General features: G+C 36.8%; 3 protein-coding genes across 3 annotated transcripts; all 3 read left to right on the top strand.

Moving 5' to 3' along the window:
* Positions 1 to 1,182: 1,182 nt before the first annotated feature.
* LOC127622833 (extracellular calcium-sensing receptor-like) lies at positions 1,183 to 5,182 on the top strand. Its single transcript, XM_052096935.1, has 6 exons — positions 1,183 to 1,488; positions 1,745 to 2,033; positions 2,174 to 2,929; positions 3,069 to 3,296; positions 3,985 to 4,108; positions 4,269 to 5,182. The coding sequence occupies exons 1-6, from the start codon at positions 1,280 to 1,282 to the stop codon at positions 5,180 to 5,182; spliced, it is 2,520 nt and encodes an 839-aa protein (XP_051952895.1). The 5' UTR covers positions 1,183 to 1,279.
* Positions 5,183 to 6,518: 1,336 nt separating this feature from the next.
* On the top strand, positions 6,519 to 9,888 carry LOC127623044 (extracellular calcium-sensing receptor). The gene is made up of 6 exons (XM_052097252.1): positions 6,519 to 6,721; positions 6,912 to 7,200; positions 7,294 to 8,112; positions 8,228 to 8,455; positions 8,555 to 8,678; positions 8,978 to 9,888. Exons 1-6 carry the CDS (start codon positions 6,519 to 6,521, stop codon positions 9,886 to 9,888), a joined length of 2,574 nt encoding a protein of 857 aa, XP_051953212.1.
* Positions 9,889 to 11,252: 1,364 nt separating this feature from the next.
* LOC127622825 (extracellular calcium-sensing receptor) lies at positions 11,253 to 14,627 on the top strand. The gene is made up of 6 exons (XM_052096926.1): positions 11,253 to 11,458; positions 11,543 to 11,828; positions 12,219 to 13,031; positions 13,122 to 13,349; positions 13,461 to 13,584; positions 13,714 to 14,627. Exons 1-6 carry the CDS (start codon positions 11,253 to 11,255, stop codon positions 14,625 to 14,627), a joined length of 2,571 nt encoding a protein of 856 aa, XP_051952886.1.
* Positions 14,628 to 17,170: the final 2,543 nt, after the last annotated feature.

Here is a 17,170-nt window from a genome sequence, read left to right as displayed (position 1 = left end):
TTTAACACATGCTTTAATTACTCAAAGCATTTTATGCATTTAACACATGCTTAGATCATTCAAAGCAATTTATGCATTTACTGTAACACATGCTTAAATCACTTAAAGCATTTTATGCATTTATCACATGCTTAAATCATTCAAAGCATTTTATGCATTTAACACATGCTTAAATCAGTCAAAGCACTGTATGCATATAACACATGCTTAAATCACTCAAAGCATTTTGTGCATTTAACACATGCTTAAATTACTCAAAGCATTTTATGCATTTAACACGTTTAAACATGCTTAAGCACTCACAGTATTTTAATTATTATATCAAATGATAAACAAAACCATGAGCTCTCTTGCACAATGGATGATCTCACGTCTCTAACAGCACACGTGTGTAACACAAGAGAGTGCCGAAAAGCCAGAGAGAGAATCTCGCAAAACTCTTAAAGGGGCCACGTACTATTTATGACTAGAGTGAAATTACATGAAATTTCTCCACTTGGCTACAGAAGTTTTATAGATATTTTCCTTAGTATCATTAGATAAAACAGTTACAATTTACAGTTAACTTTTGAGGAGAGAGATAACGAAACACATGAGCACTTTAAACATCATGAGCTGCTGCAAATATGTCATGACTCTCAGGACAGTTTAAATGAGACGTTGTTTAACTCCAGTCTATTACTGCAGTAAAATGATGGCACATATGTTCAATATGATCTGTGTTTGGTCATTAACATGTCTCATACGGCTCCTGCATATGCAAACAGGCAATTCTCTATGCCATCGCTACTTGAGAGACTAATCAGCCAAATGGAACAATGTATCAATAAATAAAAAATACAGAATATTAGATGATATATCGCCTCTGCACTATATTGGTTAATCATTACAGTGAACAATGGAAAAATAAACCTAAATATTCTTAAAATATTAAGAAATTAAAGAAAAATGTATTAAAATATGTAGAAAAGAATATGTAAGTTTTTCAAAGGCTTTAATGGATACTAGGTCCAATTCAATGTGCACAGTAAAAATGGACTATTCCAATATTCCATTTTACAATTACTACTTCTAATAAATCAAATCATTCAAATGAAAGCCTGAAAGCCAAAACATTAGCTTGACTGTTTTCACCCCAATTGACCTCGCTCTTGTCCTGCCCTATGAGGTCATTGCCTGCCTTCTGAATCATTCATCCATATTAATTAGGTATATAAAAGTGCAAATATTGTATCAGATCAATTGCATTTATCAGTCACAGTTGAGCTCAATCTTTGGGATGTTTTTCATTCTCTACACACTCCTCCTTTTCTATCATCTTCAGGTAAAGGCAGAAAAGACCATTTGCCAAATGATGGGAGACCCTAAATACCCACTGCTGTCCAAGAATGGAGACATAACAATTGGAGGAATTTTTGCAATCCACAGCAAAGAAACATTACCTTCATTTCAGTTTACACACAAACCTCAGCTTCTATCATGCTCCAGGTTTGTTACATTGGAAACTACATGAAAAACTTTTGAGCAGATGATGTATTTAATTAAAACATATTTTAATGACAACACATTGTAGCATATCTATAAATATTTTTAATAAAAACAATCTAGCATAACATCTGGGATGTTATTGTGTTTCAAGTATGAACCAAATGTGAAATTTTAAATAGTAAGAATATCCTTAGTGTTTCCTTATTTAGCTATTGATTAAGTTTCTTTTCAGCCAAATGGTTTAATGTTTTCACAGTGTCACTCTGAGAGATTTTCGGCTGGCACAGATCATGATCTTTGCCATTGAGGAGATTAACAGAAGTCAAAGTTTTCTTCCAAATGTTTCTATTGGTTACAAAATTTATGATACATGTGGTTCTAGACTGTCTTCAATGAGTGCAACTATGTCACTGATGAATGATCAGGACTTTGCAGCAGGTGACAGATGTAATGGACAATCTCCTATACATGCTATCATAGGGGAAACTGAGTCTTCTGCTACAGTAATTCTGTCCAGAACTACAGGACCTTTTAAAATTCCAGTGGTAAGAGGCAATAACAGTACCATTAACATATGACACAATTAACATACTGCTGCTGTTTCACTGTTTTCTATATATATATATATATATATATATATATATATATATATATATATATATTATTATTATTTTTTTTTTTTCAGATAAGCCACTCAGCCTCATGTGAATGTCTTAGTAATCGGAAAGATTATCCCTCTTTCTTCAGAACTATTGCTAGTGATTACTACCAGGGCAGAGCACTTGCACACATAGTCAAGCACTTAGGTTGGTATTGGGTGGGAACAGTGAACAGTGACAATGACTATGGAAACAATGGAATGGCCATATTTCTGAATGCTACCAAGAAGGAGGGCATTTGTGTAGAGTACTCTGAGAAATTCTACCGGACAGAGCCTGAAAAACTCCTAAAAGTGGTGGACATAATGAAAAAAGGCACAGCAAAAGTGATTGTTGCATTTGTTTCATTTCTTGAGATGGGCTTATTAATTGAGCAGCTCAGTATTCAGAACATTACAGGCCTCCAAGTGATTGGCGTTGAGGGATGGGTCGCTTCAAATAACTATATCACTCCAAAAAGCTTTCGTGTGCTTGGGGGGGCACTGGGGGTTGCACTGAGAAAAATCAACATTGAAGGGTTTTCAAATTATGTTATAAACACATTTTGGGACACAGCTTTTCCATGCACAGAGAGAGCTGAGAATTCTTCACAATATGCATTAAGTTGCAACAGATATCAGGATTTACTCATGCTGAAAAATTACAATGAAGATGTACCTGAACACAGATATTCAAGCAACGTCTACAAAGCAGTGTATGCTGTGGCTTATGCACTACACAGTCTACTCAAGTGCAAAGAACATGAAGGTTGTGAGAAAGACCTTACAATACAACCACAGCAGGTAATACTATTGTATTATAGTATTACAATAATTGTATTAGCAAAAGATTTCTAATCAGAGAAAAGGGGAGAGCGAGAGGGTGACTATTTCTGTTTGACAATGTGTTAAAGCAGCTCAATTATAATGCTTTTTTCACTAGGTCGTTGAGGCTCTGAAAAAAGTTAATTTCACAGTAAAGTTTGGAGATCATGTGTGGTTTGACAGCACTGGTGCAGCAGTAGCTCAATATGAAATTGTGAACTGGCAGCAGGACTCGGATGGATCATTTCAGTTTAAACCAGTGGGCTACTATGATGCCTCACTGCCCCCTCACCAGTGCTTTCATCTTAACACTGAAAACATAATTTGGGCTGGAGGACAGCTGGAGGTAAATAGCAACTTGTTTGTCCTAGAGTGTGTTTAAACTGAAGTGACATAATTTTTTCATCTAAATTAAATTAAATTTAAAATACTTAAAGTATATAAAAAAGAAAATGCATTATGTGTTCCGGGGAAAAGAATAGCGTTACTAATGGCCTTCATGGCTACATTATTAGGAAATGGCAAAATGTCATAAAATGGTACACAGTAAAGGCTCAATGTCCTTGCCTTTACAAGTATACAGGTAAATGGAATGTAAAAATCTAAAAAGGTAAATTCTTGTATTGCGAATACATGCATATATACGTAAAAAAAAAAAGGAAACCTCATTATGAAGGTAAATACATTAAAACATTTTAAATAAGCTAACTGATATTATAAATTCAGAGTAATAAGGCCAAGTGACACTGCAGTTTGATCAAACTTATAAAAACATTGGCAGAGGGCTTTACTCAATGGGTTTTTATGCATAGTAGACAGTATGTAGTAATTGTGCACTATTTCCATAACAACAATTTCAAATTATTGTTTTGTTCACAATAATTATTCAAAATATACTAGCTTACAATAGCTCCCATTTTACCGGTATGTTTCAAAGAATCAATCCTCTGTTCTCAATAATAATTAAAAATGTATCTTGAATCTTCAAAGTCATGAAAAATAACTGTAAATATATATTGTTTTCCCCTATATAGAAACCAAGGTCTGTGTGCAGTGAGAGCTGTCCACCAGGCACAAGAAAAGCTGCCCAGAAAGGAAGACCTGTTTGCTGCTATGACTGTATTCCATGTGCAGAAGGAGAGATCAGTAATGAGACAGGTAATCTTCAGCCAATCTCAGAATTACAAAGAATATTGGTTAGTTGCACTTTTTGTGTTGTCCTTCTACTGTTCAAAATGCAGTTTCTTATCAAAGGAGTTTATAAATAAAATTATATACATTTTGTCTCTAACACTAGTAAACACAACTTCCTTTCCAGATTCAAGTAACTGCAAGCAGTGTCCAGGGGAATACTGGTCTAATGCTGAAAAAAATGAATGTGTTTTAAAAGCTGTAGAGTTTCTTTCATTCACAGAAGTTATGGGTATAGTGCTAGTATTTTTCTCACTGTTTGGAGTAGGATTAACTTTGCTAGTGGCTATCCTGTTTTACAGCAAGAAGGACACCCCCATAGTAAAAGCAAATAACTCAGAGCTGAGCTTCCTGCTGCTCTTCTCACTGACTTTGTGTTTTCTCTGTTCACTTACTTTCATTGGTCGGCCCACTGAGTGGTCATGTATGTTTCGTCACACAGTGTTTGGAATCACTTTTGTCCTCTGTCTCTCCTGTGTTCTAGGGAAAACAATAGTGGTGTTAATGGCCTTCAGGGCTACACTTCCAGGAATTAATATCATGAAATGGTTTGGGCCTGCACAACAACGACTCAGTGTTCTTGCATTTACAATCATACAGGTTCTTATTTGTGTGCTTTGGCTAACAATATCTCCTCCTTTTCCCTATAAAAATATGAAATACTATAAGGAAAAGATCATACTTGAGTGCAGCCTGGGTTCAACTATAGGTTTCTCTTCTGTGCTGGGTTATATTGGCATACTGGCTTTGTTGTGCTTCATTTTGGCTTTTCTGGCACGCACGCTGCCTGATATCTTCAATGAAGCCAAATTCATCACATTCAGTATGCTCATATTCTGTGCTGTATGGATCACATTTATCCCAGCTTATGTCAGTTCTCCTGGAAAATTTACTGTAGCTGTGGAGATATTTGCCATTTTAGCCTCAGGCTTTGGCTTACTTTTTTGCATATTCATACCAAAATGTTATATTATCCTCTTTAAGCCTGAACTAAATACAAAGCAACATATGATGGGAAAGAATCCATCAAAGTCCTATTAAGAAATAAACTACATTGTCATATCAACATTGCCGTGGTTTATAGATTGTATCTATAATATGTTTGAAAAATAATCAGTATCATGCATTTGTTTAATGACTTAAAAAGGTAAATATAGCTGAAACTTTTTTATATTTTATGCACTGATTATGGTGGAAAACAATGGTAATACTGCAAAACTGACTTAATTATGGTAAATGTATTTTGAGAGTGCACCCTTTTGAAGAAATGTAAGCATTATCATAATTTGCAGAAATATTTAATGAACAAATTTGTAAGGTGTGGGTGATTTCTAATGTGTGAAAAGTGTAATTTACTGACACTAATAGTTCTTTAGGCAAAGTTGTTCAGTATTTGTGTGGTGTATCAATTCATAATTTCTCCACATCTCTCTGTCTCTTGAGTAAATAGCGTAAATAGAGTTTATATCAATCAGAGGCATGATATTGCCTCCAAGAGTCATTTTTATTTCATTTAGGCCACTGAAATTTAGAGACACATGTGCCCACCAATATTGGAGGTAATCGACCTTTGATAAACTTGTCTAATGGCTGTATAAAAAAAATACAATTTAAAAAATAAAACAAATGTATTGGCTGATTACCAGTGTTGGATTAGTAACTTCAAAAACCAATCTTCTTTAAAACTGTAGATTACTTTACTGAATACTTCATGGAAACGTGATCACATAAATAATTACTTTACAATGTAAAGACCCCTACAAACCTATAAATGTCACTGTGGTAGCCTAAATTAATTTACACAATTGTTGTAAACAATATATAAGGTGCTTGATTATTGATTAGTGCTGACTGATCTGCAGTCTAAAGATGCTGGAGAATAATGCATATGTAATTGATGCCCGCTGGTCAAACACTGCCCTACAAAACATGTATGCTTACACACAAACAGATGTCATAGAGATGGTAGTAGCATTTTAAAGTAGCCTATTCAGAGTAATTTGCCATTACAAATTAACAGGAAAATAAATGAAAAAACATGCTGTTATTGTTACAGTGCAATAAAAACGTTATTATGTACAGTATCGCTTCACGTAAGTGGCAAAAAATCATTCTTTGTGAGCGATTTGACTGCAATAGCTTCAGAAAAAAAGCTTGCTCTGTATATTGACAAAAATAATAGTTTAACAAGAGTGTTATTTCATCCCTAATAAAACACAGTGACATCACTGAAAATTTGGACAGAGTCTGAAAAAACCTTCGTACCACATTATTGTGTGATTATGTTTGTACATGATACGCCCATGATGAGCCTGACAAACTCTATATAAACAAACAGTTTCATCAGAGGAGTAAGGAAGGGCCCATAGTCTCTATGATGCTTATCTTTGGGTTCTTGCTGCTCTGCAGCATTGAAGCAAAGGGGGAAGAGGCTAACTGTAGTATGATAGGAAATCCAGAGTACCCCCTGCTGTCAAAGGATGGAGACATTATCATTGGAGGAGCTTTTTCAATTCACAGCAAAATACATTTGGAAACGCCTTCTTTTACTGAAAAACCTCATCGTCTAATGTGCACCAGGTTTGTCTCGTCTCTGCTTCAATTGTACTCATTTCAAATGTAATTACATATTTTTCTATATAATCTATTTTATTTGGTAAAATATGACAATAATTTCTATTTCCAATATTATTTTCAGTTGTAACTAGGCAAGTTTTACAAATAACTTCACTACTCTTTTTTTTTTTTTTATCTCTCTATATCAAATTAGCCTTAATCTGAGAGAATTCCGCTTTGCTCAGACCATGATCTTTGCCACTGAGGAAATTAACAGCAAGAGGAACATACTCCCAAATATTTCAGTTGGATACCAAATATTTGACAGCTGTGGTTCAACACTAGCCTCTATGAGGTCATCAATGGCTCTGATAAATGGTCAGGAGTTAACAGCAGAACAAACCTGCTATGGGAAAACAGCAGTGAAAGCCATTATTGGAGAATCTGAGTCTTCCTCAACCATTGTACTGTCCAGAGCAACAGGGCCCTTTCAGATTCCTGTGGTAACATACATATTCATGAATGTTTTTTTAAATTGCAAAAATAATAATAATTAAAAAAAAAGGATAAATAAAAAATTCTGTTCTGTTTGACAGATTAGTCATTTTGCTACCTGTGCCTGCCTGAGCAACAGAAAGCAGTTTCCTTCTTTCTTTAGAACTATACCCAGTGATTACTACCAGAGCAGAGCACTGGCTCAGCTAGTCAAACACTTCGGTTGGACATGGGTAGGAGCAGTGAGAAGTGATAATGACTATGGAAACAATGGCATGGCAACCTTTGTAGAGGTAGCCGAAAGAGAAGGAGTATGCATTGAGTATTCTGAGGCCATACTGAGAACAAACTCCAAAGAGAAGATTGCTAATGTTGTTGAAGTGATGAAAAAGGGCACTGCTAATGTTATTGTGGCATTTCTGGCACAGGGTGAAATGGATGTGTTGCTAGAGGAGATTATCAGACAAAATGTAACAGGGCTACAGTGGGTTGGCAGTGAATCCTGGATTACAGCGAAGTACTTGGCAACTGAAAGTGTTTCAAAAGTGCTCGGCGGTGCAATTGGCTTTACTATCAGCAAGTCAAAAATCCCAGGCCTGAAAGAATTTCTCCTTAAGGTCAGTCCTTCTCAGAACCCTACAAATTCTCTTTTGAGGGAATTTTGGGAGATGACGTTTGGATGCCGTCTCTCACCAACAATCAGCTCTAAAACTGAGTATGAGAAGTTTTGCGATGGATCTGAAAATCTGAGCAATGTGAGTAATGCATTCACAGATGTATCAGAGCTAAGGATTTCAAATAATGTTTATAAGGCAGTCTATGCTATAGCTATAGCACTGCATAACACACTGGCTTGCACTACAAATGGAGCACATGATAATACAACATGTGGAAAAAAGGATTTGATGGTTTCCAACCAAGTAAGAAAACACATATTTTGTGTGTGTGTATATATATATATATACACACACATTTTTTATTTTACACATTTAAAAAGTTTTAAATATTTTAACAGATCATTGAAAATTGTCACAGGTACTACATTCCCTTCAAAATGTGAATTTCACAATGGCTTCAGGTGAGAGAGTTTTCTTTGACCGAAATGGAGACCCCACTGCAAGATATGAGCTGGTAAACTGGCAGAAAAATGGATCAGGGGAAATAAGTTTTATCACTGTGGGTCACTATGATGCCTCACTCCTCAGTGAACAGCAGTTTGTGATGAATTCTATCAATATATTTTGGGCAGGAGACAGCCACATGGTATGTACAAAATAACATCAGTATGTGTTTGATATAAATCATTGAAATAAGGAAGGCATTTTTAAAGTGCAGCAAAATAAGAATGTATAAACATGGCAGAAACCAAACTCGGTGTGCAGTGAGAGCTGCCAGCCAGGTTTCAGACCAGCTGTGATCAAAGGGAGACCAGCATGCTGCTTTGAATGTTTGCGATGCCCTTCTGGAGAAATCCGCAATACTACTGGTGAGATGACCAACACAACATAGATATATGCAAACTCCTGACACACAGTTGAATTTGCACATAAATCAATTATAATGTATTTTTTCTAAAGTAATTAGACAGTTCTTCATTTTCATTTATTTATGTTCTTTTTAATATCTATGTATTTTTTTAACATGCTTATTTAGGCAATAATTGAGCTGGGAGAAGAAAAAAAAAAGAAAAAGAATATTAACAAATACTTGTAAATACACAATTCATTGTTAATTCACTTACAAATTATTTTACTGGAATGTTCTGCTCTATTTGTATTATTTTAGATTCGGCTGAGTGCATCAAATGCCCTTTAGAGTACTGGTCAAATGAAAACCACAGTGCCTGTATTCTCAAGAAGGTGGAGTTTCTTTCATTTGAGGAAAATATGGGAATACTTCTGACTGCATTCTCGTTAACCGGGGTATCTTTAACGATTGCAGTTGCACTGGTGTTTTACCACTTTATGGACACACCTCTTATAAAGGCCAGCAATACAGAGCTGAGCTTCCTTCTACTATTTTCACTGATGCTATGTTTTCTCTGTTCACTTACATTTATAGGGCAGCCCTCTGAGTGGTCCTGTATGCTGCGTCACACAGCATTTGGGATCACTTTTGCCCTTTGCATGTCTTGTGTTCTGGCTAGGACATTTGCAGTGGTAATGGCCTTCAAGGCCACAGTGCCTGGTACAAATGTTCCTCAGTGTTCATTGCCCTTACAAAGAATTAGTGTTTTCTGTTGCACTCTTTTCCAAGTAATCATATGTACCCTGTGGCTGACGTTAGCTCCTCCAATGCCATATAAAAATTTTGCTCATTCGACTGATAAAATAATACTTGAATGTGATCTAGGCTCAGCAATAGGTTTCTGGGCAGTGTTGGGTTATATTGGCCTACTGGCTGTCTTGTGCTTCATTCTAGCTTTTATGGCTCGAAAGCTGCCAGATAACTTCAATGAAGCCAAATTCATCACATTTAGTATGCTTATTTTTTGTGCCGTTTGGGTTACCTTTATCCCAGCTTATGTCAGTTCTCCTGGAAAATTCACTGTAGCTGTGGAGATATTTGCCATTTTAGCCTCTAGTTTTGGTTTGTTTTTATGTATATTCACACCAAAATGCTACATTATCATACTTAAGCCAGAAAAAAACACTAGGAAACATATCATGGGCAAAGCTCTTGATAAACCACAATAAACTCAACTTCCAGTTTCAAAACAGTCTGTACTAGGACAAGGCAACTTAAAAGTGCATAAAAATGTCATGAACTCAAATATGTAAATATAAATTAAATGAACAAAACTTAAAAAATTCATAGATTTTTTTAAACAACTGGAAGAGCCAGTCAACAGTATTGTATAATGTGGTGAAACAACCTGCCCCTCCCTCGTGTCAGAGGCCTGACGCCACTCCAAATGTGTCTGTATCTTGCTCATCCCACCACAGTAGTGAAGAATGCGGGTAAGACTGTGTGCGGAGATGGCACATTTGGGAAACCTTCTGTCCCCTGCCGGGTGCCAGTTAGAGGGGTAAGCTGGCCCGGAGAGGTATCCTCTTCATGCCCACTCTGACAGTAGTGGGCATGAGGAATGTGGTGGAAAGACCCGCCCCTCTCTCATGTCATCATTGCCCCACCTCTTCTAAAGGCTATCCTTCAGCCAGGTTCACAATGGGATTGGGTAGGAGATGATGAAACACACCTGAAGTGAATAGAGCCTCAACAACGCTGCCTTTAAAACGTAGAGTCGCATCTCCTCAGGAGACCACCAGGAACAACAGCACGTGTTGTGGCTGACGAGTAAGGATACCGGGCCTCTTCCCCTCACACGTCACAGCCCCTGGTAAGTTGAGCCACAAAGGAAAATGCCACCACCCCTCATGCCTCGAATTTAGGAGGGGAATGCATGCAACTGCCGGGCCCCACCCATGTCCTGGAACATTCCTTCGGACACCCCCCGACCTTCACAGAGCCCCATTGCATCGCAAGGACACCAGATTCCCTCTTTGCTTTAGACACTTTATTTCATCTTTTTGAACATTTTATGTTGTTTATTATTTTAAAATAAATGCCTCTCTGATGCCTGACAACACTTCCACTGTTTCTGTCTTTTGCTTACCCCGCCCGTATAATACATTAAAACACAGATCTCTCATTTTTTTTATATGTATTGATAATAATTCCAATATTTAAAAAAAAAAAATATATATATATACTAATAGAACATTTGTTATAAATGTATAGCTATAAATATATTTCTTAGCCCCTAACACACACTTTAAAATAAAGACATTTTCGTAGTATATACTGTATTTTTAATCAGTGTCTCTCCTTACACTTTCCTAATTAGTGAAGTAAATAAGGACCATTCTAACATAGGTCTGCGATTGGACCATATCCAAACTGAAGGTTATTGCACTGCTTTTCTTATTGGTCATCGATTGTAAATATGTCATTATGCATATGAGCCCTATTGTTGACACAGTCAGTTTAAACATATAAACCAAGATTTACTCCACACAATCTCAGCTGCAGCAAAGCATATACTGTACATACTGGAGTCATGCTGTTGCTTACAACCATTTTGATGATTATCAATTTTACTGACAGTACTGTACAACCTGAATGTAGAGCTTATGGAACAGATGAGCTGCTTTATTTTTCAAAAGAGGGTGATGTCTCTATTGGGGGCATTTTTTCATTTCACCAAAATCCAGTTGGTGTAAATCCAACACTCTCAATCAATCCAGGAAACATTGGGTGTTATGGGTAAGCTGATGATAATAAAACAAATATTTATCTCATATCACTTAAGAAGCAAAATTGTTGTACAAAACATATCTCTTTTTTCAGACTTGACCTTGGAGAGCTGCAGTATGCAATGACAATGATGTTTGCAATTGAGCAAATAAACAACAGCACAGATCTTCTTCCTAGCTTCACACTTGGCTACCGCATCTATGGCTCTTGCCCAAGTATCCCTCTTTCTGTTAGAGCATCACTATCTCTGATGAACGGACAAATGGAGGCAGAAGAGAGCTGTCTAAATCCCTCTACTGTGCAAGCTGTGATTGGAGATACTACGTCCACATCCACTATAGACATTGCTAGGAACATGGGACCATTTAAAATACCTGTGGTAAGGAATTTGACACTACACTGAGTGTAAATTTTCTATATTTTTTATGAACAACTAAATTGCAGCAGTTGGAGCAGGTAATGATTTAGAGATCTCCTGAAATAGTATCAAATTACCATGTTTAGTTTGTTTTATTTTTCTTTCTTTTTTCTTTCTTTTTTATGCCTTGATAATGGATAATGACATAATTGTCATTTGTCTCTGGAATTATTCTAGTCTTTAGATACAGTTGGATGTTTTAATGTTCATGTTAAATTATAACAAACAGTATTATCACATGAGTGTGTTTATGTAAGACTGGAAATCAGGCAGTTATACCTCTATAATAGCATCTAGGGAACTTTTATTAAGAGACACAATTTTGTAACTCTTTTGTCTCTTTTGTTTCAGCTTAGCCATTCAGCAACCTGTGCATGTCTCAGCAATAGACAGCAGTATCCCTCCTTCTTCAGGACTGTTCCCAGTGATTACTATCAAAGCAGAGCACTGGCCAAACTGGTCAAGTATTTTGGCTGGACCTGGGTGGGGGCTGTGAGAAGCAGGGGAGACTACGGCAACAACGGTATGGCCACTTTTCTAGAAGCAGCTGAGAAAGAGGGCATCTGTGTAGAGTACTCAGTGGCCATATACAGAACTGATTCAAGAGAGATGTTTTTGGAAGTTGTAGACATAATTAAAAAGTCAACATCTAAAGTCATTGTAGCCTTTGCAGATGGCAATGATCTGGACATCCTCATTAAAGAGCTTTACAACCAAAATGTTACTGGCTTTCAGTGGGTTGGAAGTGAAGGCTGGATAACTTACAAATATCTAGCAACAACAATGAACTATGCTGTTGTCAGGGGAGCAGTTGGCTTTGCTGTGCCCAATGCCCATATTCCTGGATTAAGGGAGTTTATTGTGAGTAGCCGGCCCTCCTTGAGACCAGGCAACAAAGGACTGGTTGAGCTTTGGGAAAGTCTTTTTGACTGCACTTTAAACCCAGACGCAAATAATGCCTCCAAGATTTGCAATGGAGAGGAGTCCCTAGCGAATACATACACAGGTTTCACAGATGTATCTGATGCTAGCCTCCTTAACAATGTCTACAAGGCAGTATATGCCATCGCTCATGCTATAGAAGGATTACTGGCCTGTGAGAAAGGGAGAGGACCATTCCTCAACAATACATGCACAGAGAAAGGGAAAATACAGCCTTGGCAGGTACAGGTGACACCAGTTTTGTTTTAAACTTAAAACTTTTGCAATAACATCCATGGCCATGAGTATTACTAATGGCACCATTTTTTGCAGGTGCTGCATTATCTGACCAAGGTGAACTTTACAACTAAAAATGGGGAAACTGTTTACTTTGATGAGCATGGTGACCCAGCTGCACGTTATGCTCTGGTTAATTGGCAGATGAACTATGAAGGAATAATAATATTTGAGGCCACTGGCTTGTATGATGCATCCTGGCCTGAGGGACAACAAATTAAAATGAAATATAACAATGCAGTATGGGCAGGAAATGAAAAAAAAGTAAGCAACTCATATCTCATAAATCTTATGCTAAACAGATTATTGCACATATATAGATCCTCTCAGACTGTTTCTTTGGGTGTGCATGTGTATATGTTGTTCATTCTTTAGGTGCCCCGGTCTGTGTGTAGTGAGAACTGCCTTCCAGGCACTCACAGGGCCTATATCAAAGGAAAACCCATCTGCTGCTTTGACTGCATTCCATGTGCTGATGGAGAGTTCAGCAACACTACAAGTGAGATGACCAGGCCTCTCTCAATAATAGTGATACTCATCATGTTTCTATGTGGTCAAGCCAAAGTCCACATGTTTTTACGTTGTCTTGAAATTATGTTATTTTCTTTTAATTTGTCTATGCTTTCAGATGCAGTAACATGTGTTCCATGTCCTCTTGAGTACAAATCAAATGGAAACAGAACTCAATGTGAACTCAAAAACATTGAATTCTTGACCTTTAAAGAAGTAATGGGTAATATACTAGTGACATGCTCTTTGTGTGGTGGATGTCTCACCATCACAATAGGCTTAATTTTCTTCTACCACAGACATACTCCAATAGTAAAGGCCAATAACTCAGAGCTGAGCTTCCTGCTGCTCTTCTCACTGACTCTGTGTTTCCTCTGTTCACTTACTTTCATCTGTCGTCCTACTGAGTGGTCCTGTATGTTGCGTCACACAGCATTTGGCATCACTTTTGTCCTCTGTATCTCCTGTATTCTGGGTAAAACAATTGTGGTTTTAATGGCCTTCAAGGCTACACTTCCAGGAAAAAATATCATGAAAAGGTTTGGGCCTGCACAGCAACGACTCGGTGTTCTTGCTTTTACTCTCATACAAGTGCTTATTTGTGTGTTATGGTTAACAATCTCACCACCATTTCCCTATAAAAACATGAATCATTACAAAGACAAAATAATTCTTGAGTGTGATTCAGGCTCAGTGATAGGTTTCTGGGCTGTACTGGGTTATATTGGCCTACTGGCTATGTTGTGCTTCATTCTGGCTTTTCTAGCTCGGAAGCTGCCTGATAACTTTAATGAAGCCAAATTCATCACATTCAGTATGCTCATTTTCTGTGCTGTTTGGATCACATTTATCCCAGCTTATGTTAGCTCTCCTGGAAAAATGTCTGTAGCTGTGGAGATATTTGCCATTTTAGCCTCTAGTTATGGTATGTTATTTTGTATATTCATTCCCAAATGCTACATAATTTTACTAAAACCAGACATGAACTCTAAAAAACTTTTGATGGGAAAAGTTTCTTCAAGGATCCTCTGATTATAATATCCAGGGCCTTGATATATTTTACAACAACAATTAAATCTCAAAAGATCTAACTTTTGATAATGCTGATGTGCAATATTACTGTTGCCAATGATTTGGGCATGCATTGTTCTGATTATGTATTATGCTATTGGTCCTAATTTTACAAAAAAAAAAAAGCTATACGATTAATCATGGTTAATTTAAAAAAAAAAAAAAAAAGAAGATTATTATACTGTATAGTAAATGTACTAAGAATCCTGATCCTTGTGGCACTTAAATAAATACATGTAAAAACAGTTCATTTTCTTCTTATTATTTTCACTGCATATATATATATATATAAAAAAATTCCCCTGTTTTATACTCTAATGAATGAAAAGTACTTTTGTAGTTGGTAAAGCTGTTATATTCTATCTAAAGCAGTTTGCTCTTTCATGGTGGCCACCTGTTATGTTAAAATCATATGACTGCCTTGTCATGGCATCCGTGCATATAATTGCTTCCTGCATTGCACGCCACATGTTTACTTTAGCTTCTTCTGTCAGCAGTGAGGGGTTTGCATGTGCTAAATGTAATGTGCAACGTGCCATTTCGGTCTGTATGTCCCACACAAAACCTTTGTATGAATTTAGAAAACATGAAATAGATCACATCAGTCATATATGGAGTCAGTGAAGTTGTTAAAGGTGTCCATAGAAATGATCAGTTGTTTTTCATTGTGAAGAAAGCAGACAGGCATTTCAGATGAGCAGGTAAGAGTTGTATTTTTCTGAAAGAGTAAATTGTTTTCTGAAACATTAACCCTAATGATTGTTTGATATGATACAGTGCATAAATATTTAAGAGTATGCACTGAATTAGGGATGACAGGATTATAAATGTTTTACTATTAACCGTGATTAAAAATATCATGGTTAATTTAACCTTAAGAAATGAGAAACCACGGTTAAAAACCGTGAAATACTTAATTTGCACGTGGAAAAAATATTATGTATAAGGATATCACTATCACTGAGCTCAGGATGATCTCTTTTCATCTGGGAATAGAGGAAGCAGGAACCGGATTAACAATCAACAAGACTTTATTTACTACATAGAATGGGGAACTGAAACATAACAACACATTGACAAACACACACAGCAGCCACGTGCGTCTCTCTCTCTCTCTCTCTCTCTCTCTCTCTCTCTCTCTCTCTCTCTCTCTCTCTCTCTGGTGTCCCCGGCTACACATATATATGTATATTTACATTTACATTTATGCATTTGGCTGATGCTTTTATCCAAAGTGACTTACAGTGCACTTATTACAGGGACAATCCCCCGGAGCAACCTGGAGTTAAGTGCCTTGCTCAAGGACACAATGGTAGTGATAGTGGGGATAGAACCAGCGACCTTCTGATGAATAGTTCTGTGCTTTAGACCACTACGCCACCACCACTCCCGCAGAGATATATATGTGGCTTGAAGGCCTCTCCAGGTCTCCGTCTAACCATTAGACGACCAAGTGGAGGATCGGTGATGATCTGGTGGTGTTTCAGCAAGGCTGGAATCAGGCAGTTTCATCTTTGTGAATGACGACACCTTATCCTTGAGTAATCATGCTATATTGCTAATTTGGTACTAGAAAATCACTTGCCGTTATATCAAACACAGCTGAAAGCTATTTGGTTTATTAAATGAAGCTTAACATTGTGTTTGTATTTGAGTTGCTACAGTGTGCAATAGACATGTCTTAAGGTCAATATTAGGTAAAAAAAGAAACCGCTTTCTCTAGAAACTCATCAATCAATCGTTGTTTTGAGGAATGAAGGCTATACAATGCTTGAAACTTCCAAAAAACAAAGATTGCATACAAAGGTGTACACTACAGTCTTCAAAGACAAAGGACAACTGGCTCTATCAAGGACAGAAAGAGGTATGGAAGGCCCAGATACAACTAAACAAGAGGACAAGTACATCAGAGTCTCTAGTTTGAGGAATAGATACCTCACATGTCCTCAGCTGATCACTTCATTTAATTCTACCCGCTCAACACCAGTTTCATGTACAACTGTAAAGAGAAGACTCAGGGAGGCAGACCTTATGGGAAGAAATGCAAAGAAAAAGCCACTTTTGAAACAAAAAAAAAGTAAAAGGTTAGAGTGGGCAAAGAAACAGACATTAGACAGATAATTGGAAAAGAGTGTTATGGATCTTAACCCCATTGAGCTTTCGTGGAATCAGCTAGCTAGGTATCATTCCACCAATATACACTTCATATAAATCCAACACTCTCAATCTATCCAGGAAACATCTGGTGTTATGGGTAAAATGGTAATAATAATCTCCTATTACTTGGTAAGCAAAACTTTTCAACAAAATATAACATTATTTAATATATTGTAATATATTGATGCAGAAATAACAAATGTTACAGATGACATTGCAGTAAACATAACAACTAAAACTTTAATTCTGTTTAAATACTCTGCTGTGGTTCAAAACAGAAACCTTTCCCTCATGAATCTAATTTTGACTTGATAACAGACTTGATCCTGTACAGCTGCAGTATGCAA

This window comes from Xyrauchen texanus, chromosome 29, assembly GCF_025860055.1.
Source record: "Xyrauchen texanus isolate HMW12.3.18 chromosome 29, RBS_HiC_50CHRs, whole genome shotgun sequence".
NCBI lineage: Eukaryota > Metazoa > Chordata > Actinopteri > Cypriniformes > Catostomidae > Xyrauchen > Xyrauchen texanus.
This window is presented reverse-complemented; position numbering and strand designations above follow the sequence as displayed.

Excerpts from the sequence above, each read along its gene's own strand:
- LOC127622833 (XM_052096935.1), top strand. The coding sequence starts at position 1,280 with ATGTTTTTCATTCTCTACACACTCCTCCTTTTCTATCATCTTCAGGTA. Across the intron at positions 3,297-3,984 it reads GGGCTGGAGGACAGCTGGAG|AAACCAAGGTCTGTGTGCAG; the intron begins GTAAATAGCAAC and ends TCCCCTATATAG. Across the intron at positions 4,109-4,268 it reads AGAGATCAGTAATGAGACAG|ATTCAAGTAACTGCAAGCAG; the intron begins GTAATCTTCAGC and ends CTTCCTTTCCAG.
- LOC127623044 (XM_052097252.1), top strand. The coding sequence starts at position 6,519 with ATGCTTATCTTTGGGTTCTTGCTGCTCTGCAGCATTGAAGCAAAGGGG. Across the intron at positions 7,201-7,293 it reads GGCCCTTTCAGATTCCTGTG|ATTAGTCATTTTGCTACCTG; the intron begins GTAACATACATA and ends TCTGTTTGACAG. Across the intron at positions 8,456-8,554 it reads GGGCAGGAGACAGCCACATG|AAACCAAACTCGGTGTGCAG; the intron begins GTATGTACAAAA and ends TAAACATGGCAG.
- LOC127622825 (XM_052096926.1), top strand. The coding sequence starts at position 11,253 with ATGCTGTTGCTTACAACCATTTTGATGATTATCAATTTTACTGACAGT. Across the intron at positions 11,459-11,542 it reads GGAAACATTGGGTGTTATGG|ACTTGACCTTGGAGAGCTGC; the intron begins GTAAGCTGATGA and ends CTCTTTTTTCAG. Across the intron at positions 13,350-13,460 it reads GGGCAGGAAATGAAAAAAAA|GTGCCCCGGTCTGTGTGTAG; the intron begins GTAAGCAACTCA and ends TTCATTCTTTAG.